Below are 26,301 nucleotides of genomic sequence, written 5' to 3'. Positions count from 1 at the left end.
CTCTGTTAATCTCTTGCACTATCCCTTGCAGCCATTACAGCGATCAATCAATGTCATGTATTAATATGATATATAATTAGCCTACTGATAATAATAATTAATAAAACCATGTTATGGTGCTGGTAACAACTAATGTCTTTTGCACCACAATCTTATCCATTTAACCATCAACACAAGTTAAATGATCAATTTTGTAACGAACTATAAGATATTCACAATTTTAAGGAAATTGTATAAATGGTAAATAATTATATGCGTCGTCCTGATGCGACTACAAAATCAAGTACATGTTCTAAAACAGTGGTTCTCAACAGGGATATCTAAAACTAGTTCTAGATATTCCTGGTTCTCAAAATTTTTGGACATGCCCCCCTGATGATGGTGTAAAGTTTCGTCCCCCCTTATCGTCTTATCAAAAAATATTTAGAAGAGCAATCAGAATGTTTACAATCCCAATGCATTGTTTGGTGGCATGGAAGGTGTGTTATGGCTTTTGATACATTTCTCAACAATGGAATTCGGACTAGACGCAGAGCAATAATTGTTAGCTGATGGTAAATAACGCTAGGGTTACCATATTTTGAAATCGGGAAAGGAGGACACTTTTTAAAAATTTTCAGACTTACATTTACAATATAGGAGTAATATCCGTAAAAAGGATAAATTTAGCACGAAATTGGGGTTGGTTGACTAAAAAAAGGCCAACTTTCCCGCTCTACTCTCAAAATACAGATTTTCTCTCACATTTTCCGTTGCTTGACTAATAAAAGATCGTCGCTTACGTTCAAACCACGGTTTTCCTGTTTAGCGTCATTTAAGCCGATTTTCACTCGAATCTGTTCATCTTGTTAGCTCGAAAGCCTGTAAAGGAGGAAGAATTTGCTAAAAAAGGGAACATTTAGGCGTGCTCGGAGGACATTTTCAAAAATCTAAAAAAGGAGGACGTATGGTAACCATAAATAACGCGTACCGCGTACGAATTTCCGATTGAATATTTTGTTAAACACAATCATGTGCAACGGTAGAACGTAACACATGGATATTTTACCGATTTTGGTGCCTAATCCTTTCTATTAGCCAGCTTGAGCATAAGCTAAATCAAAAATCAAAGGCACAGCTACACGCTTTCACCGGTAACACTTCATTCAGGAACATCTTCTGATAAGTTTAAGGTTCGGTATCAGTCAAAATCTAGCGTCAGTATGTGGATGGTACGACGCAATTACGCCTCTCAGTTTGAGAACCACTGTTCTAAAATATTGGTGTCAGTCAATAAGTTGTACAAGTTCAGTAGATATTTTTTCGCTGTGCAATGAATCTCATTATTCAGTGCCTGTGCTTAAAGTGCCTGGAATATGGTGTACTAGAAATAAGTGCAACACGTCAGAGGTTCAAAACTATTCATAAATGAATCACCTAACGAACTTTTTCAGCTTTAACTGAAAATTAAATTTGAGTTTAAATTCTTCATTGAGAATTTTATACATTTCATCCAGGCTACATTTCTTGATTCGCTTCAGTTTAACAGTGTTCGGATCAATGTATTCCTTCTCGCTAAATACATTATTGAAGAAGTATTTCCTGCCTCTCTCGTTTTCCAAGACCACAATCAGGTTATTCACAAGAAAGTCATCCCCGAATTGCGCGTAATCGTGGCATTTTTGGAAGTCCGCAAGTTGATAACAGGTTTCCGTGAAGCCGAATACAACTGACCATTCGCCATGACCGGTGTCGTTTCTCAAAGCGACGGAACTCTCTGATTCGCTTTCAACTTGTTTGCTGTCTTCTGCCGAAAGAAAGATATAGCTGATATCGGCGCAAACCATTTTGAAATTTGAAAAAAAAAATGATACGTAGGTACATTTGTATAATTATAGAGTGGAATGACGACTCAATTGTTCTCCCATTGTCAGCAGGCAGAATGGTCACTGTCGAATGAACTACATCGCGCAGTGCTTGTTTCTACAGCGTTCAAGGCATTTATTGCAGTGCATTTGTTGAAGTAACATTATAACACATATGCCGGAAGGTCGCACATCTGGCATATGTCGGACTGCAGTTCAGTACAATTGTCACGAAAGACATATTAACTTGATATTTCCCATCTCTAGACAGTCGTTTTCAACTGCTAACTCCACTAAAGCTACATATGCAAGCGACGCAGTCATCATCGCAGAGCACCGCTTTACTGTAACACCAAGGCAAATAGTCCACGGAATCCCTAATAATTAGGAGAATTGGTATATCATCGTTGATGGCTTTGCGGGGAGGGAGGGTCAGGATGACGATGACCAAAATCGCTTGTGAAAGTGTACTAAACCAGGGGCCTACGATATTCGTTATATGCCACGGGTGGAAAATTATTTTTCCAGGCGGGTCAAAAGAGAAGCAAAAAATAGGTTGGCGGGCCAAACCAAAAGTTTAGACTTTAGATCAGACCCGGGCAAAGTGCGGCCCGCGAAGACATTCTGTCCGGCTCGCTAAAGGTTGCTTGGAATTCATAACATTAAACCTGATTTTTGAATGTTGATGCGTGGACTAAAACCATAGGCTGTATCAACTAAATACGAAATCCGTTTACTCTGAAGCCTGTTCACTAAAATGCTACGATCAATCAATCAATTGTATAAGTATAAGTAGCAATAAATCCACTAGAAATCACTCTGTCCATATGGTTTAGGTCAAACCTTCTTTGTTACCATTATATTTTCACATTACGCATTATACTGTACGTGTTTCAAATTGTTATGTGAGGCGTTACCAAATTCCTAAGTCGTAAAACAAGTCAATTAGTGCTCGCGAGTTGCGATTACCATACGACTCACCATATCTATATGACCGATGACGGGTGAACGGGCAACGTCAAAAAGAGAAAGACGAAAGCTGGAATTCAAAGAACGTTTCGAGCACTAAATATTTGTATACTGGATTCAGGGGTAACCCCGTCTTTTTAGTTTTTGCCGAGCCTGTCGCCGAGATTGAGAATTCTAAATATGATAAAAACACGAAATACTCGGTCAAGTAAGGCCGAATTTCAGAAAAACTGCAAACTTCGCTCAACATCGAGGCTATTTGTGCTGCACACTGCTCGGCTGCAGCGACCAAGACAAGCTTTGTACTATCCCATTCAGTGTTGGGATGACTCGAGTCATGACTTGACTCGAGTCAGACTCGAGTCACCTTTTTGGTATGACTTGACTTGACTCGAGTCACTTTGCTAAAATGACTTGACTTGACTTGACTCGGCGTATCAGAAATGTGGATTGACTCGTGACTCGGAGCAAAATTCACGAGTCAATTTCAAGTCATCAAGTAATCGGTGTCGATCAAAATCTTTGTATCTTGCATATGTTCGGATTGTTCGCGAAACGCCTTTAAACCGTGAAAGCGACCAATCATTTAATGATCGTGCGTTTTACTGAGCCTCCATTGTTCTCTAACAAATAAATTGAACGCAAACGAAGTGATCGAAGCTTACAGCTTACGTTGTCGTAAACTAGTATAGTAAAGTACTTTCTGTTCTCTGTTTTTACCTTAACCAAACCTCTTGTTTTATTAAAACTGAATTCGACTATAGTTTATGCAGTCCTCAACCATTGACGCAGGCTGGAATTGTATCATATCGATTTGTAAATGCGTAATGTATTGCATCTTATCAATTCGCATCTATTCTTTTTTTGGCTGGTAACTATAAACTGAGGTTTAGCAGTTCCACGTTTATGTGAGCGATACAGCGCCTTCTTGCGTGTATATTTAACTCTATATTCGTTCATCGGTTCTCAATCAATGACCACTCAATTTGAATTTCAGCCAGCTAGCAAAATGCAATGACGTTATCATGCCTCATACTTCGAAAAGAAAACTTGACTTGAATTTTGACTTGACTCGTGACTTGACTTGACTTGACTCGACTTGACTCGAGTCACCTCCAAAAATCGAGTGACTTGACTTGACTCGAGTCACCTTTGAAAATCGATTGACTTGACTTGACTCGAGTCAAAATGTGCAATGACTCGAAATGACTCGTGACTCGAAGGTAGTGACTTGATCCCAACACTGAGTCCCATATACATATTAGTGCAGTGATTCTCGAACTGGGGGCCATGAAAGTATCTGCAGGGGGGTGAAGCCTAATTTAAATGATTTTTTGTCGCGCTTTGTGCGATTTAGCTCCGGCTTCTAGTGTAGTTATTGCGCTTTGGATTGTCCGACGTTGATATTACAGAATTCTCTCATCAACAACCATAACTATTCATGCCATCAAACTATCCGTAGGGATCGCTCACAACCTGGTTGCTCTTTTTAATATGTTGCGATCATGATAGGAGGGAGGTGGTCGCGAAATTGTTCACTATCATGAAGGGGGGCGTGCCTAAAACAAGTTTGAGAATCACTATTTCAGTGACCTAATAGAAAGACGTATGGATAGGGAATTAAAGAGAAATCAAATGCGTCATATGTTTAACATTATTTCGAATCATGACGGCAAATATATATATTTTTTAATTAACCGCCACATTATTATATTTCATTACCTAACATCAACGCATTCGCTGAGTAGCAATTATTACCAATGTAATTTAGAAATAAAATTTAAATACGATTGAGAATATGGGTAAAATTTTTCAGTCGGCCCGCCAACGTATTTTCTACTTCTCATTTGACCTGCGAAGAAAATTATTGCCCACCCCTGCTTTAGATGATACTTCGTGGCGTATTTTATTTTCAACTAGACAAAAGTGAATTTCATTGTTAACACATGCTGCTAATTGGATGTGGTAAAATTAGGCAATGAGCAAGTGAGGGGTCATTTACAAATTATTCATTCAAGGTCAATATGCAAAACAATGCGAATCATGAAACATTCGTAACTCTCAATCAATGATAAATCATTGTGTTCGACAACGAACTTTATAATTAATTACGCAAGCGCTGGTCACAATCATTTCCGGGCTAGCAATGGTGAATACGGCTCTTCCATTTGTATTGAAAGGCTAGCAATAACTGCAGAGTTTGGCCAAGACAATATCGTCGAGATAACCGAGCTGAAATCTTCCTTAAATGCTCATCAGCACTTGAAGGAACGCTTCGAACTGCTTAGGCGTCATATCAGCCTGATTTCATGCACCTTGCAGCTCAGGTGGGGATGCACCCTATCGCTACACAATAATAAACTTCATCTAATATCCTAGATTTCATTGTGAAATCACAAATCCATATCTTCTGAATTTTTATGTTGTGGCTCTTTTAAAGCTAAGCTTTTTCATATGCGTCTCGCGCAGGTGTGCCCACCCCCGGTCTAGACACTTTCTCAGGTTATTCGTCCGGGAGAACTAGATGTATCAGACACCCAAATTCCTAGTATCCCTAAATCAGACACAAATACATATGTAGGAGATACTGATGTTTGAAGAGTTACCGATGTTCGCTCGTCGCCAGACGTGATGGCTCTCACCGTATATGACATGCGTAAACTTTACAGCGTTGTAATGACACGAGTACCAATTTTTTGCTAATACATGTATGAGACAGACTTGGACAACTAGATAATTCTAGTTGTCTAATTTGACTAAATTAGAGCGAAATGCCACCAATCTAATTTTAATCTAATTTGTAAAACGTTTCGATGCTCTAATTCTAATTTTAATCTAATTTGTGAAATGTTTTTATGGTCTAATTTTAATTTTAATCTAATTTGTGAAATGCCCCTGTGCTCTAGTTTTAATTCTAATCTAATTTATTGTTATCCTAAAATGTCTCTTTGTCCGAGGCATTTTGGAGCGAATTAACAAGAAAATATCTCTCGCGCAGGGAAATCCAGTGCCAAGGCGCCATCGCATTATACTTACACCGTACAGTCATAGTAGTTATTGTCACGAATATATAATAACCTGCTAGCATGGTAGCTTGTATTCAACGAACAACTTTCTAGTTTTTAAAACTTTACATTAGTACAGCGCCATGCTGACTAACATGGACGATGCTCATGGGTACCACAAAATAGGCAATATTTCATTAGGTAGTACAAATACAACAAGAAATATGATGATCATGAACGTCATTATATTTTGAACTATGAGCTGCGCACGATACCCGACAACGCTTTAACGCGACTAATGAATCGGTATTGGGACTATAGCCAGACATGTTACTATCCGAAAGACTATCTCATCCTAAAGATTGATCGTGTGGGGACGTCCTATGCCGTTTTCTAAGCGCCTCGGTCTTGTCAGTGTCTGGGCCATTGATATCAGCTGACTCCCCATCGACGGAATGCTGTTGCCATCGCAGAAGCCCTTTCAGCTAGTGTGGAATAGTGTTGCAGAGGCGAATAGCTTATTTTGAAACTACAACAATAATTTGAAACTGAAATAAATTTAGCATTTCAAAATGCTTTATTTTGCGTTTTTCTAAAATCTCAAATCAGATCGCTGGCCGCGATTGCGGTGACCCCTGGTATAGGACAAAACGAGCCAAGCATGGTGTACGGACGTTAACCATTCTCATGGTTATGGGAATGCATTGTGAATCGATATGAACTGATTTTGGCTGTATTTACTTCCCAGTCACAATTTTATTCAATTTCCAAGTTTGTGCGAATTCAGTAATTCTAATTCTAATCTAATTTACAAAAAGCTGTATAGCTCTAATTCTAATCTAATTTGGAAAAAGCTGTGTAGCTCTAATTCTAATTCTAATCTAGTTCGAGAAAGCTCAAAATCTTCAAGTTGTCCAAGTCTGGTACGAGATCTGCATCCACGGTGGCCACCGATTTCTGAGCTGATTGAAGAGTGTTATTGAAGGGGGAGCTGGCTATTGAGCGATTGATGATGACTGCCGGTGATTGCACACCACATACGACAACTAAGTCTAGAGGATGTACGGGACAGATCAATAATCACACCAGGGTAGCGAATAAATGGCAGTCAACCGAGGTCTGTGAAAAGCTTCACATTGACCCAACTGTCCGAGTGTCCGCGGACAATGGACATGGACACATGAGCAAGAGCATGTGACACGTCAGCATACGACAATTTTGAATTGTTAAAGGGGTATACTGCCTCTTTAATTTATGGTATGAAGATAACATCACTAGTTTGGCGTTGTCGCCCATTACCTTCTATGAGCGTCTGCTTTCTTTTGGCTACCGTTACGAGCTCACCCTTCATTCCCAAGCGATACACGCCATTTGGTTGCGATTGTGGTACTTCCATTTTCATTTCGAGTGGGAACGTAAAGCACCTTCCTGACCACCCAATATCAGTGACATATTTGTCTCCATTTTCTATCGTCACCTTAAATACGAATTAGATTGATTTACAACGATTCGCATTTAATCTATATGCGGGGTAGTATAAGTATCGTAGGCCACGCTATATGGGCATAATGAATGCGTATAGCTCAGTGGTTCTCAACCTTTTGTCTTCATTCCCCATTTCAGATTTATTCCGAGTCTCCATTCCTCACTACCCAAAACTATTTGCTTGTTTGAGCACGCATCATATAACGTATTGTGAGCCAATTCTGGTAACCCTCAAAATTTAGCGAAAGCGTTCTATCACGTCATACTGGTCGTTCTGGACGCGTTTGTGACGCCATCATTGGTTATCCATAGTTACAAATAAGTTTTTGTCAATAACACGCAATATAATTTTCGATACATACATTCCAGAGCAGTTAAATGGTATCGGTAATCGCACCTGTGTCTCTGTAAATATGTAAACTATCCTGTATATAATGTTTAACAAATGCGTTTATTCCCCCCCAAAAAACCATTGAATTCCCCACCAGTGGGGAATTCCACACCGGACCGGAACCACTGATAGCTGCTAGAGATGTATACATGATCAGGATTTTGAATTCTATTCGGACAGGAATCTGGCAAGTTTTTCTGAAACAGAATTGGATCCGGATTCGCATTTTTTGACTGGATTAGAACAGGATTTCAAATTTCTAGTGCAAGGAAGTGACTTTCTGTTTGTGTACTTCGATGTTTAGAAAGAACTTGAACTTGTATGGTGTCTACATTGCACCAGAATTTCCAGGAATCATTGATGACAAACTCCAATGCAAAATATCGACAAAACGAACCATAGATGTTCATCGTGGGGCAGGATTTTTTGATCCGGGTTTTATCATTAAAGAATGAAACAGGATCCGGATATGATCAGAATTCCATTTTACTAAACAGGATTGGATCTGGATCACGAAAAACCATGATCCGTACATCTCAAATAGATGTCTCTGTTTTATTTGCGTATGTATCATTTTTTCGGTGCAGATGACTATTGACTTGACTAGGGTTAGACTCAGATCAGACCACAGTATATGTGGAATGTGGTTGAAAATTGTTCTGAGATGCAAACTTTTCGTTCCGTTGAGATAAGAATGGATACGGAATATCATTGGCTAACACATCTATGTCGCATAATTACGAGGAAATGCTCTCCAGTCCGTTCTAGCTCAAATGTAGGCTATACCATTCCACGTACAGACAATTATAAGGATAACATGAAAAGACCAAGAAAAGACCGGAGAGTTGAGATGAGGGCAACCAGATGTAATCTGTTGTCAGCAGTCGAGGCATTATTGTAAATTGAATACATACTGTCTGCTACTTATTGACTATGGTTACTGTCAAATAGAAATATTCTCTATTATATTCACTGTAAAGATGCTTGCTGCTATCAGAAGGGCAATCAAATTGCGTCTTGTAGTATACGAGTTCCAAAGAATGCAAAAGCGGAAAATTTTTCATGTCGCGAGAACTTTCGAACACGTTATTTCGATAACAGCAAAGCCATAAATTCATAGTGCTAATCTTTTTATACTCAGATCACGCGATGTATAAGGCGATACAAATGCGATACAATTATAAGCTAGGATTTAGGGATGGTGCGAACCCCTGAAAGGTTCTGGTTCGTGTGAATGCGAACCTTTTTGAAAGGTTCTATATGTGAACGCGAACGTGAACACCAACCTATGAGGTTACGTGACGTCACAATGCTAATTCCAACACTACATTTCCCTAGATTAGTACCAGTGTTGGGATCAAGTCACTACCTTCGAGTCACCAGTCATTTCGAGTCATTGCACATTTTGACTCGAATCAAGTAAAGTCACTCGATTTTTGGAGGTGACTCGAGTTAAGTCGAGTCAAGTCAAGTCAAGTCAAGTCACGAGTCAAGTCAAGTTTCCATTTTGAAGTATGAGGCATGATTACGTCATTGCATTTTGCTAGCTGATTGAAATACAGATTGAGTGATCAATGATTCAGAATCGATGAGCGAATATAGAGTTGAATATACACGCTAGAAGGTGCTGTATCGCTCACATATATAGCCTACGTAGAAGTGATAAATTACGTAAGTAATTGCACAGCCTTATAGTTTATAGTTACCAGCCAAAATAGAGAATAGAGAATAGAGAAATGAATTGATAAGATGCAATACACCCACTTACAAATTGATATGATACAATTCGAGCCTGTGCCAATGTTTGGGTACTATATAAACTATATTCGAATTCAGTTTCAATAAAACAAGAGGTTTGGTTAATATTGGAACAGAGAACAGAAATAGACATTTTGCTATTATTTTACATTACTACTAGTTTTCGACAACTTAAGAGGCAAGCTTCGATCACTTCGTTTACCGTCAATTTATTAGTGAGAGAGCAATGGCGGCTCAGTGAATCGCACGATCATTGAATGATTGGTCGCTCTCACGGGTTACACCAGCGTTTCGCGAACTATTCGAACATATGCAAGATAGAGTGATTGTTACCGACACGGATTAATTGATGACTTCAAATTGACTCGTGAATTTTGCTCCGAGTCACGAGTCAATCGCCATTCCTGATGCGCCGAGTCAAGTCAAGTCAAGTCAAGTGATTTTAGCAAAGTGACTCGAGTCAAGTCAAGTCAAGTCATTCGAAAATACTGACTCGAGTCTTATCCCAACACTGATTAGTTTGCTCGAAATATCGAGCATTCCGTTTATAAATATTTAATGACTCTCTGCCGTGAGCTTGACCCGCAATCACATACCATCAAGAGCGAAATACACTAGTGAACAAATGATGCTTATTCAACCAATCAATGAGATTGATATTGTTGTCTGATGTAAAAAATCTAGCAACCGTGCGGGGTCAATCTTGACTTCATAAGTTTACTATATCATAAAACCCAAATCCGTGCGAATAGGGTGCTGGCTACTGCTGTATAACTTGTTAATGGAGTAATATCGGCCGCAAGTATACAGAAACCCGTTCTACACTCTGCTCAATATCAACGTAGAAATATTCAGACGCTGAATACATTGTACGGTTCGGCCTAGACCGTTAAGGCGTAAGCTTATATTCACTTCACTCATCGAAATTGTTAGCAAAACGACGGAAGATATTGATTTTATCGGATTATTATATAATTTGATTGCCCCATGCAGTTGATACATTTAGCGACGTTTAAAACGTCATTATGTACTTCAGCATTGTGGCATTATGTGGCCCGAGTCGTCGCTCCGTATCGTGTACACTGAACATTAATATAGGCGTTACTGAAATATAGGGTTGGAATTAGCAATACGACGTCACGTGACGTCATGAGGTTCACGTTCGTGTTCAAACGTACCTGAACCTTTCAGAGGTTCACAGCATCTCTACCAAATAACCGATGTTAATCTGGCCACGTCCATTTCCGGTGAACGCACGAAGCGTGAATTATGTTTTCTGATTTACGAATGAATTTCGTCATTAGTGTTATTAGTTTCACATATTACTATCAAATAATTATCCTTTCTCAGCCCATGCGATTAGATTTACCGGTAGAGTTGATGGAGGGAGTGTTTTCGAATATTTAGGGCAAGTTATAAATGATAATGCATCTTCGGGTGGGCCAATTGTTATTAGTCATGTCAATAGATGCATGCTGCTATTTCTTGACCTCTCATCAGCATTGTCGGCATAGTGCAAAGATATTTATAACGGCCAAGGGTACCAAAAACAAATTTCTTTCGTGAGGAGCACACGATTCCAAGTTTGTATTTCTACATTGGGTGCATTATTTTCCTCTGCTGTTTGCATCTGTACTGTGGGGCTCAGATTGCAAAGGGCGCTTACTATATCAAAATGGAAAATTAATTCGCATTGGATCGCGCCGAGCGCGAAGAACATTTCAAGATTAAATTAATCTCTCAAAAATCGGGAGTCGATTCGTAGATTAAATTTGCATGTCGACGGCTGCCAACACATACTAACTGACTCACGTGTTGACGGCCGCACAAATTTCCTTGGCCACCCCTGCACCGATACAATGAAATGCTATAATAATCACATAACATCAACATCGGCCGCCGCTTTACTAACAATTTCGACGAGGACTTGCAAGGGAATATAAAGTTGACACCACGGTATATATATAGGCTTGACCGGACAATGTATTCTCAAGGCGTCATTCTATTCATACTTTGATATTGATCAGAGTGTAATGTACATAGCCTACCTGTTCCAGACAATACCTCAAAATTAAGTTATGCAGTAGACAACACCCGAATCGGATGGATTTGGTTTTTATGATACAATAAAGATATAGCGGGGGACATAGCGTAGTGGTGGCAATAAGCGCCTTCAAATCTAGTGTAACCGATTCGATTCCCGTCGGGAGTTCATCTGGGCTCCTCTTTCCCCGCCGTTGCCGTTCTTACGGCGACAAAAAAAAAAACAGAAAAAGACCCGTCGAAAGAAAGCACTCACAAGGAATGGAAAGAACCAGTAGAAAGGGCCGCGGCTCCAAAATGATCAACATCAAAAAGAACTGTGACATCGGGCAGTCTAGGCCGGGGTGGATGTTAGATTTGAAGGATCGCTACTGATGCGTGTCGTTCGACATCCTCCTATCTGTTCATGACATCGCGTTGTGTCTTATCGCATTGTACATTGTGTGCGACTTGTTCAGATGAGAAATATAACCCAACGATTATTATTATATTCTTTCTTCACAGTAAAACTGGTGAATACACCAATAATCCGGAGAGCAAACTGCCCCCAAAAGAAAATGGCGAGATTGGAGTACATTTTTAAAATTTCAGTAATGCAGTCAAATTGTTATTCCTATGCAATGCATGGAGAAGTCAGATTACAGAATTGCATTAGACGAAGAATTGGCAAGGGTTACAGAGCCGAGGTAGAGATGATTGAAAACGAAGAATCGAAATTACAGAAATTATGCTGTGATTCACAAGTATAATTTTAGTCCAGTGGTGCCTTTATTATTATATTCTTTATTCACAGCAAAACTGGTAAATACACACATAATCCGGGGAGCAACCTGCCCCCTAAGGAAAATTATTAAATCGCGATAGAATCCTCATGCCCGCGAGGTTTTTTACATTGGACAAAATTGCATTCTTTATAATATCGATTTCGTTGAGTCGATCATTGCGGGAAAAGCTCACAGCAGAGAGTTACTAAATATTCACAAACGGTAAGACGAAAATTTTGAGCAAGTTTTCTAACAAAACCAACAAAATTTTTGAAAAGGGCAAGGTGCATGCTCGTGTATAGTGATTCATTTCTTTTCGTGCTACCAGCGCCATACGGAGAGCCGAGAGTGGTCCGAAGTTGAAATGCAATAAGTTTCAACGAAAGATGTTATAATGAAGTAAAAAATTGTAATGAATGGACAAGGTTCACTGTGCAGAGCCTACCAAGGTTCGTTCGCGAGCGCGGACCAAAAAATTTCCTAGGTTCACACACATAACGCTGACGTGAACCTCACGTTACACCACCATCCCTATTACGATGTCAACATTGTCAACCCGAGCAGGTGTGATTCATCGCTGTTCTTGAGTGAATTTGGTGGTAGCCAAAGTATTTATTGCATCCATCACTTACCATAAGAGTCATGTGATCACTTTTGTCGCAAAATGTTTCACCCTTTTTGCAGTAGTATCCTTTCAACAGCTCAACCTTGAATCCAAATTGCTTCAAAACCCACTGCAACAATCCATTTACGTCCAAACAAAAACCGCCTCGATTTTCTTCAACAATAATCCTATAAATTGAAGCCAAGTCCCATATTTTTGTTCTACCACCAAACATGTCCGTCGTCTCAAACGGTATATTCGACACGAAGCACATGCAAAGTCGATTCAGTGTTTGCAAAGAAGCACGTCGCTGAACGTCCTCGGCCTTTACACGTCGCAGTAAATCATTTAAATTCATATCTATAAGTACATAGGCCGCTGTCTCATGTATCTCAGCGAGAGTTGAGGTTCATGAAACAACAGTAACAACAGCCAATGAAGTATCACTAGATCGACAAGAAATACACTAGTTTTGAAATTTAGGTCATAACTATTATTGAGTAAATCAGATTTAGACAGCTAGATAATTCTTAATGATGATAATTCTAGTTGTCTAATTAGTATGGATGGTGCGAAACCCTGAAAGGTTCTGGTTCGTGTGAACGCGAATGTGAGCACGAACCCATGACGTCATGTGACGTCATATTGCGCATTCTAAACCTACATTTCCTTGAAATAATATATCAATTTACAGGATAACTAGCGACGACTTATACGCCACATTATGCCATAGTGCTGAAGTACCATATGACGTTTTAAATCAAAAATTAAATTCTATTATAATTCCATGACATATATATCTTCCGCTGCTTTGTAAACAATTTCGATGAAGACTTGCAATTGAAGATAAGCTTACGCCTAAACGATATTGGTTAGACCGGACAATGTCAGCAAAATTGATATTGTTCAGAGTGCTACACTCGCACACATGTTGCTATACTCACGCTACAGATATTCACTGAAAGACAAGTTATACAGTAGCCAACACTCCAATAGGATGGATTTGTTTTTTATCATACAATAAGCCTGTCAAATCAAGCTAAGATCCCGCACGTCTGCTAGAGTTTGCACATTATACAACGGTGTATTCTTTATGCCATTTTTCTTGATGTCAATAAATGATTATTTGAGCAAGCACAATTCGCTGACTAGCTACATGTAGTATTCATATTTCGTTCTTGACGTTGTTAGATTGCGAGTCACGGCATAAGGTCACTATTCACAAACGGAAAGCTGAATATTTCGAGCAAACTTTTCCAACAACGCAAATATTTTTTTTGAAATTGACAACGTGTATGCTCGCGAAGTGCTGAGTTTCTTTTCATACGCCCACGTTAGGCAGAGAAGGGTCCTAAACTGAAATGGAAAGACTTCCAACCAAAGATGTTATAATGACGTGAAAAATTGCAATATATGTAACGGTTCACAGTGCAGAACCCACCAAGGCTGGTTTGTGAACGCGAACCTCCAAGTTTCCAAAGTTCACACGCAGAACGTGAACTTTACGTCCACACCATCCATACTAATTAAACTTATTTGAGCGAAATATCCGTAATCAAATTATAATTTAATTTGGTAAATGTTCGGTTGCTCGAATTCTAATTCTGATCTAATCTGAGAAATATTTTTTTGCTCTAATTTTAATTCTAACCTAATTTCCGACTTTCCTGAAAATACTACAGCAGAACTGTATTGTGCGAAACGAGTCATGCATGCTGTGCAGACATTTGCTACTCTCATGCTCATGAAAATAAACTATGATTTGATATGAACTGAACTTCACTCAATGCCAAAGTTTTCGCGAATTCAGTAAGTCTAATTCTTATCTAATTTGGAATCTAGCTATAATTCCAATATTCATCTAATTTGAAAAAATTGTGTAGCTATAATTCTAATTCTAATCTAATTTGGAAAAACTGAACATTTACCAGCTGTCCGAGTCTGGATTAAATCATAAACCGTGACATGCATTGATTAAGATCAATATGTTACCAGAAGACTTAGCAACTGACAAATTCATCACGATTTCTGACATCAGACAATATTGTTAAGCATGTTATTCCCTTAGCTGAAAGGTCGAATGAATTCTCGCGAATATATATTATCGACTGCATTCAATCCTATCCGAGGGAGGGATATTAAAGTCGTTGAGACATCATACACTCACATACCATTGTGGTTTTCGCATTTTCTCCGCAGTCATAGGCTGGAACTGAAATCGTCAGATTATATATTTTTCACCAAGATTACACAATCAAGATAGACAATGTCCAATGCGATACACAAGGCACAATGCGATATAGTAAACATATTGTCCAAACGCGGAAACGATCAGTTGCGTACTCTTCGTGCTCAAGTATTGCCTCGGCGCCCCAAACAAGAGTAAATGCTATTTAGTGAAACTCATATTTAAGGTCGGTTCGGGATGAGCATTCTTGAGTGTGAGTTACTTCGGAATCTCGAGACTCGGTGACGCTTGAGTATATATTTCAAGCTTGATCATAGGGTATAGCTTGAACAAGACTTGATGACTCTCTGACTAACATTATGGCAAGTGAGTGTAGTTGTTTTTGGGGGAGCCCAAAGAGAAAAGAAATTGCTGCATTCTTTCGCAGACCACTTTATGACGGTTGTTGAATCGTTAAAAGCGATACCTAATCATAATCAATCCAACATATGAATGAAGCGTGGGGAAAGATCAGTAAAGAATACGATGCAATGCCCGATGTGCAGCTATTGTTCGTCCAAACACTCAAAAACTGTGGCAGAACATGAAGACCAAAGCAAAATCCGACATTTCTCGGGCAAGGCTATAGCGAAAATATTGTGTATGGGAAGGCAGGCAAAATTTTGATGACGTAAAATTCCCCCGCACCTTTAAAGATATGGGAAAATATAGTATGAGACGTTGGTCTGGTCCGTCATTGTGTGATTAATAGGGATTGTGTGAACGCGAGGTTCACATTTGCATTCTGTGTATTACATTTTTTCACGTCATTATAATAAAGTATTTGATCGAATAATTCTTTGCATTTCAACTTCGGGCCACTCACCGCATGACGCTGGCAGAATGTAAAGGAATTCAGGCAGCACTGCACACCAGATTCTTAATGGCACTAGTTATGGGTTTATTCGTTTCTTTTGAAGGAAAACTTTCTATATTCCGTTAAACTTGGTCGACACAGGATGGACTGGTAACTAGCGCATCAATATCGAAATTTAACCCATTGGGTATTAGGTATAAAGCGAATTTCTGTTCGCGACATGCGCTCATGTTGCGCTTGCTGCAGTTACTCTTGAACAGTCCCACAATTTCAAAAGTACAGTCAACCGTATGACTTGATATGAGCAAGTGCAGCACCGGTATTGAAACGTCACATTAGTTTTGATCCGGTACGCAGCAATGCCGTGGCGTGAATCCTCATGGGACTATGACGTTTTTGACAGTCGAAAAAAAGTAAGTATGACGTCACAGGAATGTGCATACCCACACAAAAACGGTTCGGCGCGATTGCCCCGGTGCAATGGTGGTTATTGAATACATGACTGAACGGAGCTGGAGCTAATTCGTCATGGAAGAGCCGCAGCCGGAGATGGAGCAGTAAAAATCTGTGCCAGCTCCAAAGCCCTGCTTGACACCCCAACTTGCATTGAAGTGTGTATCCATCGGCCACCCACAGATCTGCAACGTTTATATGAGCCCTACCACAGTAGCAAAAGAGGGTGTTTTTGTCTTCTTGCAATCGCTTTCACATCCTTCAATAATCTTTGGGGATTTTATTGCCTACCATTTTTCCTGGGGACAACTAAATAACCGGCGGGACCGCTTGCTTTTAGACGCTTTCGACCAAAATGGATTGGTTGTGTTGAATAGCAGCTTGCCAACTCAATATTTTCTCCAATGTCATAAACCGCTACTCGCTACTTCAGGGGTCACCAACGTGGTGCCCGCGGGCCCCAGGTAGCCCGTGAGGACCAGATGAGTAGCCCGCGAGCCTATTTTAAAAATAGATCGAATTGCAGCATTTACCAATATTCGTCAGATTATTACCAGTGAGCTTGATTGACTCAGCTATTCTCGATTAAATCACACTAACACGTAACTTACAAATGACAACACATATATATAAACACTTAAAATGATGATATCAAATATCCTCAAACTCAATTACAATTAGTAATATACCAAGATGTAATAGAATCACAAGATATCGGAGACGTGCCCATACAGGCGACATGACGGAATGCCATCCACGGTCTTTTCGAAATGGCAGGGGTTCCGTTATGGTATCTCGACGTCCAGGACAATGCCAAAGTAGTAAACAACATTACTATTCGGTAGCAGATAGCGTATCTGTATGTTGTCGATTACGTATTGTATCTTTTGACACAGCTTGTCTCTCTCATACTCAACGCAGTGTAGTACCATGCTTCTAACTTTCTGTAATCGATGCTGCTGTCAGGTATAATGAAATCTGTCATGTCTGGATGCTGAACAGTTGGAGATTGGAATTGTAACACCGCAAAATTACCTCCACCTCAAAGCCCACAAGGCTGCAGCAAACTTTTGGTGCCTTGTTGACACGGAAAAGTACAGTGGTGTATGCGCACTTGCGCAGCAGCTATGAAGGTTGCGAGCGTGTTCGGTTCAACTTATCGTTTTGAATCAGCCTTTGAACTTCATTAAAAGCAAACACGGAACATGTCTCACTAATGAACCTCTGCAACACTCAGCGCACTAGTTGATAGCATGCAATGTCAGGCCTCCCACTATCTGATATAGAAACAGATAACATGATGTCCACTGTCCAGTCTAACGTGTGACATGATTTATTTAAAAATTTGTGCTGACTGTTGTTGTATAATTCATATAAACACGGTGCGAAGTAATTCGTGATTTCTTAAAAAGTCTTGGTTGCTAGCTAGTTGAAATGAGATGAAATTCAGTATGATACGGCGGGAGTAAACGGTAGCCCGTCGATTCAATCAGTACCCAAAAGTAGCCCTTGGTTGCAAAAAGGTTGGTGACCCCTGCGCTACTTGATCTGTCTATCGCGTCTGCCGACGTATCTTCAAACTGCCAAACAGACGTCACGGATCGTTTACTGGGAAGCGACCACTTTCTTGTAATAATTACCTTCTTAGATGCTTTTTCAAATGCTAAAAATGGGAAGATACTTCTGGAATTTTCCCAGAGCGGATTGGGTGGCCTTAGATAGAAAAATCGATGGGCGCTTACACTCTTCGGACTGTGAACATGTAAACTTTTTGAACAAGACATTCTCAGAATGCGTAATGGACACGGCGCATTCATCAATTCCAAAGTCTCGTTCGTCGAACCGAAAGCCCTATGTGACACCGTGGAATGCTACTTGCGATAGAGCTGTAAGACGCAAGAGAGATGCTTTCCTCAAAATGAAACGAACTTTCTGCCACAGAAGAGGGTTATCAGCCCCTGCTCTTTCCAGTCATGATTGCCGACCTTCCTACGCTGGTCAACACTTCCCATGCGCTCTTCGCCGACGACCTCATACTTTGGGACTGCGATCTCTCCATCCCTAATTTACTTCAATCCATACAGCGCTCTCTGGACTCTGTACAAGAATGGTATAACAAGTGCATGGGGTATGCTCTTATCTATAGCAAAAATATTCGCAATGTTTATTACACATAAAAGGAAAATCCCTCCTCTCGTTCTCCAACCGGATGGTTCAAAGATATCATTTGTGGAAGCATTCAAATATCTCGGAGTCATTTTTGACAAGAGCTGTCCTACAAAGCACATAAGATCGACTACATTTCATCTAAATGTGATGAAGAGTTAAATTTGTTGAGAGCTCTGACTAGCACCAGTTGGGGAGCTAGTGAGTAGAGTCTCTATGTGTGTCTACCGATCACTCGTTCGCTCCATCATAGAGTGCGGAATGCCGGCGTTCTTCTAAGCCAGCCTGAAGAAGATCCAGACCATACAGAGCACAGCCTTGCTGATCTGTACCAATGCCATGAAGAGTATACCCACATTTGTGTACTTCAAGCCGAATGTGGGAAAATGCCTTTACATCCGCGACATAAGTGTATCTCCATGACTTACCGCTGCCACCTGAACCAGGCCAACACTTTCACCAGCCAAATTATTGAAAACTAGCACGATATTGACAGTTTTGTGAATCCAAACTTTCAGACTTTCACGTTTACTAAATCATCGCATTATGGTTTAAGATTGGACAAGTACTGCCTTCTCTCGTCTCCGCCATGGTTGTTGCCTCAGCCATGTGTTGATTTTTCCCGCCCGGCGGAGAGTTCTTTCCGTGACGTTTTCGGCGCCTACAACCAAATTTGCTTAAGTCATGTTACCGACCATTGCGATCGACCAATTGCTGATGTGGATCTCCGGAAACCGCGACTAGTCAAACAAATTTCTTATGATGTCAGACTGTTGAAGTGCCCTAGTTTGGTTTCGAAATTTCTACTTGCATCCTATTCATAGGCTGGCCTATGAAATTTTATGTTTTCTAAAGCAATTGAGAGAATGTAACGTCAGCGTGTCACTCCTCTGGATCCCTGGCCAGTGGCCACGTTGGTATTCACGTCATTCACGTCTCATAGCGAGAACTCAGGATACATTATGAAAGTATTCGAGTAACATGTATAAGTGCATACATACTTTTTCACCATCACCAAATGTATGCACTGGTACAGAGTGGCCGACCTTTTTGCTGTTGACGGCCGTATTTCGATCAGTTTTTTCGTCTACGGCCGCACTCCCGGGCATAGCCGTAATGAACCAACTGGATGCCAATTCAGAGGTTCACGTTCGCAAACGAACCTTGGGAGGTTCTGCACTGTGAACCTTTTTCCTATATTACAATTTTCACTTCATTATAACATCTATGGTTGAAATGTAATACATTGAAATGTAATACATTTCAACTGTGGGCCACTTTATGCGTGGCGATGGCAGCATAAACAAATCAACACTAAACGAGCATTCACCTTGACAATCTCAAAAATTTTACTTGCTTTGTTACAAAAGTGAGCTCGAAATATCGAGCATTCCGTTTGTGAATATTTAATGACTCTCTGCCGTGAGCTTGACCCGCAATCACACAGCATCAAGAGCGAAATACACTACATTTAGTCAACGAATGACGCTTATTCAGTGATATCGTTGTCTTATGTAATATATCTAGCAGCCAATCGGGGTCCGTCTTGACTTCATATGTTTATTGTATCATAAAAACCAAACCCGTGCGATTGGGGTGTTGGCTACTGACATATAACTTAAATGTCGTAGCCTAATATCGATAGCAAGAGCGAAGTACACTACATGTAGTGAGCGATAATGATGCTTATTCAATCAATGAGATTGATATTGTTGTCTGATGTAAAAAATCTAGCAACCGTGCGGGGTCAATCTTGACTTCATATGCTTACTGTATCATAAAACCCAAATCCTGGCGATTAGGGTGTTGGCTGCCGCTGTATAACTTGTTAATGGAGTAATATCGACCGCAAGTATATAGAAACCCGTTTTACATTCTGCTCAATATCAACGTAGAAATACTGACGACGCTAAGACGCTGAATACATTGTACGGTCCAGCCTATACCGTTAAGGCGTAAGCCTATATTCACTTCACTCGTCGAAATTGTTAGCAAAGCAACGGAAGATATTGATTTCATCGGATTATTATATCATTTAATTGCCCCATGCAGTTGATACATTTAGCAACGTTAAAAACGTAATTATGTACTTCAGCATTTTGGCATTATATGGCCCGAGTCGTCGCTCCGTATCGTGTACACTGAATATTAATATAGGCTATCACTTCACTAAAATATAGGATTGGAATTAGCAATATGACGTCACGTGACGTCATGACGTTCACACCATCTCTACCAAATACCGATGTTAATCTGACCACGTCCATTTCCGGTGAACACACGAAGCGTGAATTTAGCTTTCTGATTTACGAATGAATTCTGTCAATAATGTTACTAGTTTCACATATTATTATCAAATAATTATCCTTTCTCAGCCCATGCGATTAGATTCACCGGTAGATTTGATGGAGGGAGTGTTTTCGAATATTTAGCGCAAGTTATAAATGATAATGCATCTTCGGACGGGCCAATTGTTATTAGTCATGTCAATAGTTGCATGCTGCTATTTCTTGACCTCCCATCAGCATTGTCGGCATAGTGCAAAGATATTTAAAACGGCCAAGCGTACATTGGGCGCATCATTTTCCTCTGTTGTTTGAATCTGTACTTTGGGGCTCAGATTGCAAAGGGCGCTTACTATATCAAAATGGAAAATTAATTCGCATTGAATCGCGCCGAGCGCGAAGAACATTTCAAGATTAAATTAATCTCTCAAAAACCGGGAGTCAATTCGTAGATTAAATTTGCATGTCGACAGCTGCCAACACATACTAACTGACTCCAGTGTTGGGATCAAATCACTACCTTCGAGTCACGAGTCATTTCGAGTCATTGCACATTTTGACTCGAGTTAAGTCAAGTCAATCGGTTTTTGAAGGTGACTCGAGTCAAGTCAAGTCACTCGATTTTTGGAGGTGACTCGAGTCAAGTCAAGTCAAGTCAAGTCACGAGTCAAGTCAACATTCAAGTCAAGTTGCCTTTTCGTAGTATGAGGCAAGATCACGTCATTACATTTTGCTAGCTGTCTGAAATACCGATTGAGTGGTCATTGATTTTGAACCTATGAACGAATATAGAGTTGAATGTACACCCAAGAAGGCGCTGTATCGCTCACATATACGTAGCCTCAGTTTATAGTTACCAACCAAAATAGAGAATAGAGAAACGAATTGATAAGATGCAATACATTTCCCCTTACCCATTTACATATTGATATGATACAATTCGAGCCTGCGTCAATGGTTGAGGAGTATATAAACTATATATAAACTATTACTTTGCTACTAGTTTACGACAACGTAAGCTGTAGGCTTCGATCACTTCGTTTGTGGTCAATTTATCTGTGAGTGAACAATGGAGGCTCAGTAAAACGCGCGATCATTGAATGATTGGTCGCTCTCACGGGTTACACCAGCGTTTCGCGAACAATCCGAACATATGCAAGATACAGTGATTTTTATCGACACCGATTAATTGGTGACTTGAAATTGACTAGTGAATTTTGCTCCGAGTCACGGGTCAATCCACATTTCTGATACGCCGAGTCAAGTCAAGTCAAGTCAAGTCATGCGAAAAAGATGACTCGAGTCTGACTCGAGTCAAGTCATGACTCGAATCATCCCAACACTGACTGACTCAGGTGTTGACGGCCGCACAAATTTCCTTGGCCACCCCTGCACCATTACAATCAAATGCTATAATAATCACATAAAATCAAAATCGGCCGCCACTTTACTAACAATTTCGACGAGGACTAGCAAGGGAATATAAAGTTGACACCTTAACGGTATATATATAAGCTTGACCGGACAATGCATTCTCAAGGCGTCATTCTATTCCTACTTTGATATTGATCAGAGTGTAATGTATATAGCCTACTTGTTCCAGACAATACCTCAAAATTAAGTTATGCAGTAGACAACACGCCAATCGGATGGATTTGGTTTTTATGATACAATAAAGATATAGCGGGGGACATAGCGTAGTGGCGGAAATAAGCGCCTTCAATCTGGCGTAACCGATTCGATTCCCGTCGGGAGTTTATCTGCGCTCCTCTTCCCCCGCCGTTGCCGTTCTTATGGCGTCAAAAAAGCCCAGAAAAAGACCCGACGAAAGAAAGCACTCACAAGGAATGAAAAGAACTAGTAGAAAGGGCCGCGGCTCCAAAATGATCAACATCGAAAACAACTGTGACATCGGGCACTCCAGGCCGAGGGGGTGTTAGATTTAAAGGATCGCTACTGATGCGTGTCGTTCGACATCATCCAATCTGTTCATGACATCGCGTTGTGTCTTATCGCATTGTACATTGTGTGTGAGTTGTTCAGATGAAAAATATAACCCAACGATTGTTATTATACTCTTTATACACATTAAAACTGGTAAATACACCAATAATCCGTAGAGCAACCTGCCCCCAAAAGAAAATGGCGAGATTGGAGTAAATTTTTAAAATTTCAGTAATGCAGTCAAATTGTTATTCCTATGCAATGTACGAAGAAGTCAGATTACAGAATTGCAGTAGATGAAGAATTGGCAATGGTTACAGAGCAGAGGTAGAGATGATTGAAAACGAAGAATCGAAATTACAGAAATTATGCTGTGATTCACAAGTGTAATTTTAGTCCAGTGGTGCATTCAAGGCCTTCCGAAGAATATGCACACTTGCACAGTGCCCAATAACGTGATCTTTTGGATCATGTCGAATATTATTATTAGTAAATCACGATAGAATCCGCATGCCTGCCAGATTATTTACATTGGACAAAGTTGCATTCTTTATAATATCAATTTCGTTGAGTCGATCTTTGCGGGCAAAGCTCACAGCAGAGAGTTACTAAATATTCACAAACGGTAAGACGAATATTTTGAGCAAGTTTTTTTTAAAGAAAACAACAAAATTTATGAAAAGGGCACGGTGCATGCTCGTTTAGTGATTCATTTCTTTTCGTGCTACCAGCGCCATGCGGAGAGCCGAGAGTGGTCCGAAGTTGAAATGCAATAAGTTTCAACAAAAGATGTTATAATGAAGTGAAAAATTGTTATAAATGGAAAAGGTTCACTGTGCAGAGCCTACCAAGGTTCGTTTGCGAACGCGGACCAACAAATTTCCGAGGTTCACACACAGAACGCTGACGTGAACCTCACGTTAAACCATCCCTAGATGTCAAAACGACCAGGTGTGATTCATCGCTGTTCTTGAGTGAATTTTGTGGTAGCCAAAGTATTTACATCCAACACTTACCATAAGAGTCATGTGACCACTTTTGTCGCAAAATGTTTTACCGTTTTCGCAGTAGTATCCTTTCAACAGCTCAACCTTGAATCCAAATTGCTTCAAAACCCACTGCAACAATCCATTTACGTCCAAACAAAAACCGCCTCGATTTTCTTCAACAATGATCCTATAAATTGAAGCCAAGTCCCATATTTTCGTTCTACCACCAAACATGTCCGTCGTCTCAAACGGTATATTTGACACGAAGCACATGCAAAGTCGATTCAGTGTTTCCAAAGAAGCACGTCGCTGAACGTCCTCGGCCTTGACACGTCGCAGTAAATCATTTAAATTCATATCTATAGGCACAAGCCGCTGTCTCATGTATCTCAGCCAGAGTTGAGGTTCATGAAACAACACTAGATTTGCCAATGAAGTATCACTAGATCGACAAGAAATACACTAGTTTTGAAATTTAGATCATAACTATTCAGTAAATCAGATTTGGACAACTAGATAATTCTTAATGATAATATTTCTAGTTGTCTAATTAGTAGGGATGGTGCGAAACCCTGAAAGGTTCTGGTTCGTGTGAACGCGAATATTAACACGAACCTATGACGTCACATGACGTCATATTGCGAATTCTAAACCTACATTTCCTTGAATAATATATCAGTGTACAGGATTACTAGCGACGACTTATACGCCACATTATGCCATAATGCTGAAGTACCATCTGACTTTTTAAATCACAAATTAAATTCTATTATAACTCCATAACATCTATATATTCCGCTGCTTTGTAAACAATTTCGACGAGGACTAGCAATTGAAGATAAGCTTACGCCTTAACGGTATTGGTTAGACCGGACAATGTCGGCAAAATTGGTATTGTTCAGCGTGCTACACTCGCACACTGGTTGCTATACTCTCGCTACAGATATTAACTGAAAGACAAGTTATACAGTAGCCAACACTCCAATCGGATGGATTTGTTTTTTATGATACAATAAGCCTATCAAATCAAGCTAAGATCCCGCACGTCCGCTAGAGTTTTTACATTATACAACGGTGTATTCTTTATGCCATTTTCCTTGATGTCAATAAATGATTATTTGAGCAAGCACAATCCGCTGACTAGCTACATGTAGTATTTATATTTCGTTCTTGACGTTGTTAGATTGCGAGCCACGGCATAAGGTCACTATTCACAAACGGAAAGCTGAATATTTCGAGCAAACTTTTCCAACAACGCATTTTTGTTTGAAATTGACAAAGTGTATGCTCGCGAAGTGCTGGGTTTCTTTTCATACGTCCACGTTATGCAGAGAGGGGTCCTAAACTGAAATGGAAAGACTTCCAACCAAAGATGTTATAATGACGTGAAAAATTGCAATATATGAAACGGTTTACAGTACAGAACCCACCAAGGCTCGTTTGTGAACGCGAAACTCCAAATTTCCAAGGTTCACACACAGAACGTGAACTTCACGTCCACACCATCCCAACTAATTAAACCTATTTGAGCGAAATATCCGTAATCAAATAATTTAATTTGGTAAATGTTCGGTTGCTCGAATTCTAATTCTGATCTAATCTGAGAAATATTTGTTTGCTCTAATTTTAATTCTAACCTAATTTCCGGCTTTCCTGAAAATACTACAGGAGAACTGTATTGTGCGAAACGAGTCATGCATGCTGTGCAGACATTTGCTACTCTCATGCTCAGGAAATAAACTATGATTTGATATGAACTGAACTTCACTCAATGCCAAAGTTTTCGCGAATTCAGTAAGTCTATATAATTCTTATCTAATTTGGAATCTAGCTATAATTCCAATATTCATCTAATTTGAAAAAATTGTGTAGCTATAATTCTAATTCTAATCTAATTTGGAAAAACTGAACATTTACCAGCTGTCCGAGTCTGGATTAAATCATAAACCGTGACATGCATTGATTAAGATCAATATGTTACCAGAAGACTTAGCAACTGACAAATTCATCACGATTTCTGACATCAGACAATATTGTTAAGCATGTTATTCCCTTAGCTGAAAGGTCAAATGAATTCTCGCGAATATATATTATCGACTGCATTCAATCCTATCCGAGTGAGGGATATTAAAGTCGTTGAGACATCATACACTCACATACCATTGTGGTTTTCGCATTTTCTCCGCAGTCATAGGCTGGAACTGAAATCGTCAGATTATATATTTTTCATCAAGATTACACAATCAAGATAGACTATGTCCAATGCGATACACCAGGCACAATGCGATATAGTAAACATATTGCCCAAACGCGGAAACGATCAGTTGCGTACTCTTCGTGCTCAAGTATTGCCTCGGCGCCCCAAACAAGAGTAAATGCTATTTAGTGAAACTCATATTTAAGGTCGGTTCAAGATGAGCATTCTTGAGTGTGAGTTACTTCGGAATCTCGAGACTCAGTGACGCTTGAGTATATATTTCAAGCTTGATCATAGGGTATAGCTTGAACAAGACTTGATGACTCTCTGACTAACATTATGGCAAGTGAGTGTAATTGT

The 26,301-nt window shown here is 39.8% G+C and overlaps 1 protein-coding gene across 2 annotated transcripts; it reads right to left on the bottom strand.

The window, feature by feature from the left end:
• Window positions 1–1,349: 1,349 nt before the first annotated feature.
• LOC145459080 (arylamine N-acetyltransferase, liver isozyme-like) lies at window positions 1,350–25,948 on the bottom strand. 2 transcript variants are annotated; one of them, XM_080337672.1, is made up of 3 exons: window positions 23,772–25,948; window positions 7,118–7,295; window positions 1,350–1,786 (listed from the first exon to the last, which is right to left on the bottom strand). In XM_080337672.1, the coding sequence occupies exons 1-3, from the start codon at window positions 24,126–24,128 to the stop codon at window positions 1,413–1,415; spliced, it is 909 nt and encodes a 302-aa protein (XP_080193798.1). In that variant the 5' UTR covers window positions 24,129–25,948; the 3' UTR covers window positions 1,350–1,412. The 2 variants fall into 2 exon arrangements, with proteins under 2 accessions (XP_080193798.1, XP_080193799.1); XM_080337673.1 differs by lacking the exon at window positions 23,772–25,948 and adding an exon at window positions 12,892–13,608.
• Between the last annotated feature and the right edge of the window lie 353 nt (window positions 25,949–26,301).

Source organism: Botryllus schlosseri, chromosome 16 (genome assembly GCF_051294905.1).
Source record: "Botryllus schlosseri isolate E-star chromosome 16, Bs_hap1, whole genome shotgun sequence".
Classification (NCBI taxonomy): Eukaryota; Metazoa; Chordata; class Ascidiacea; order Stolidobranchia; family Styelidae; genus Botryllus; species Botryllus schlosseri.
This window is presented reverse-complemented; position numbering and strand designations above follow the sequence as displayed.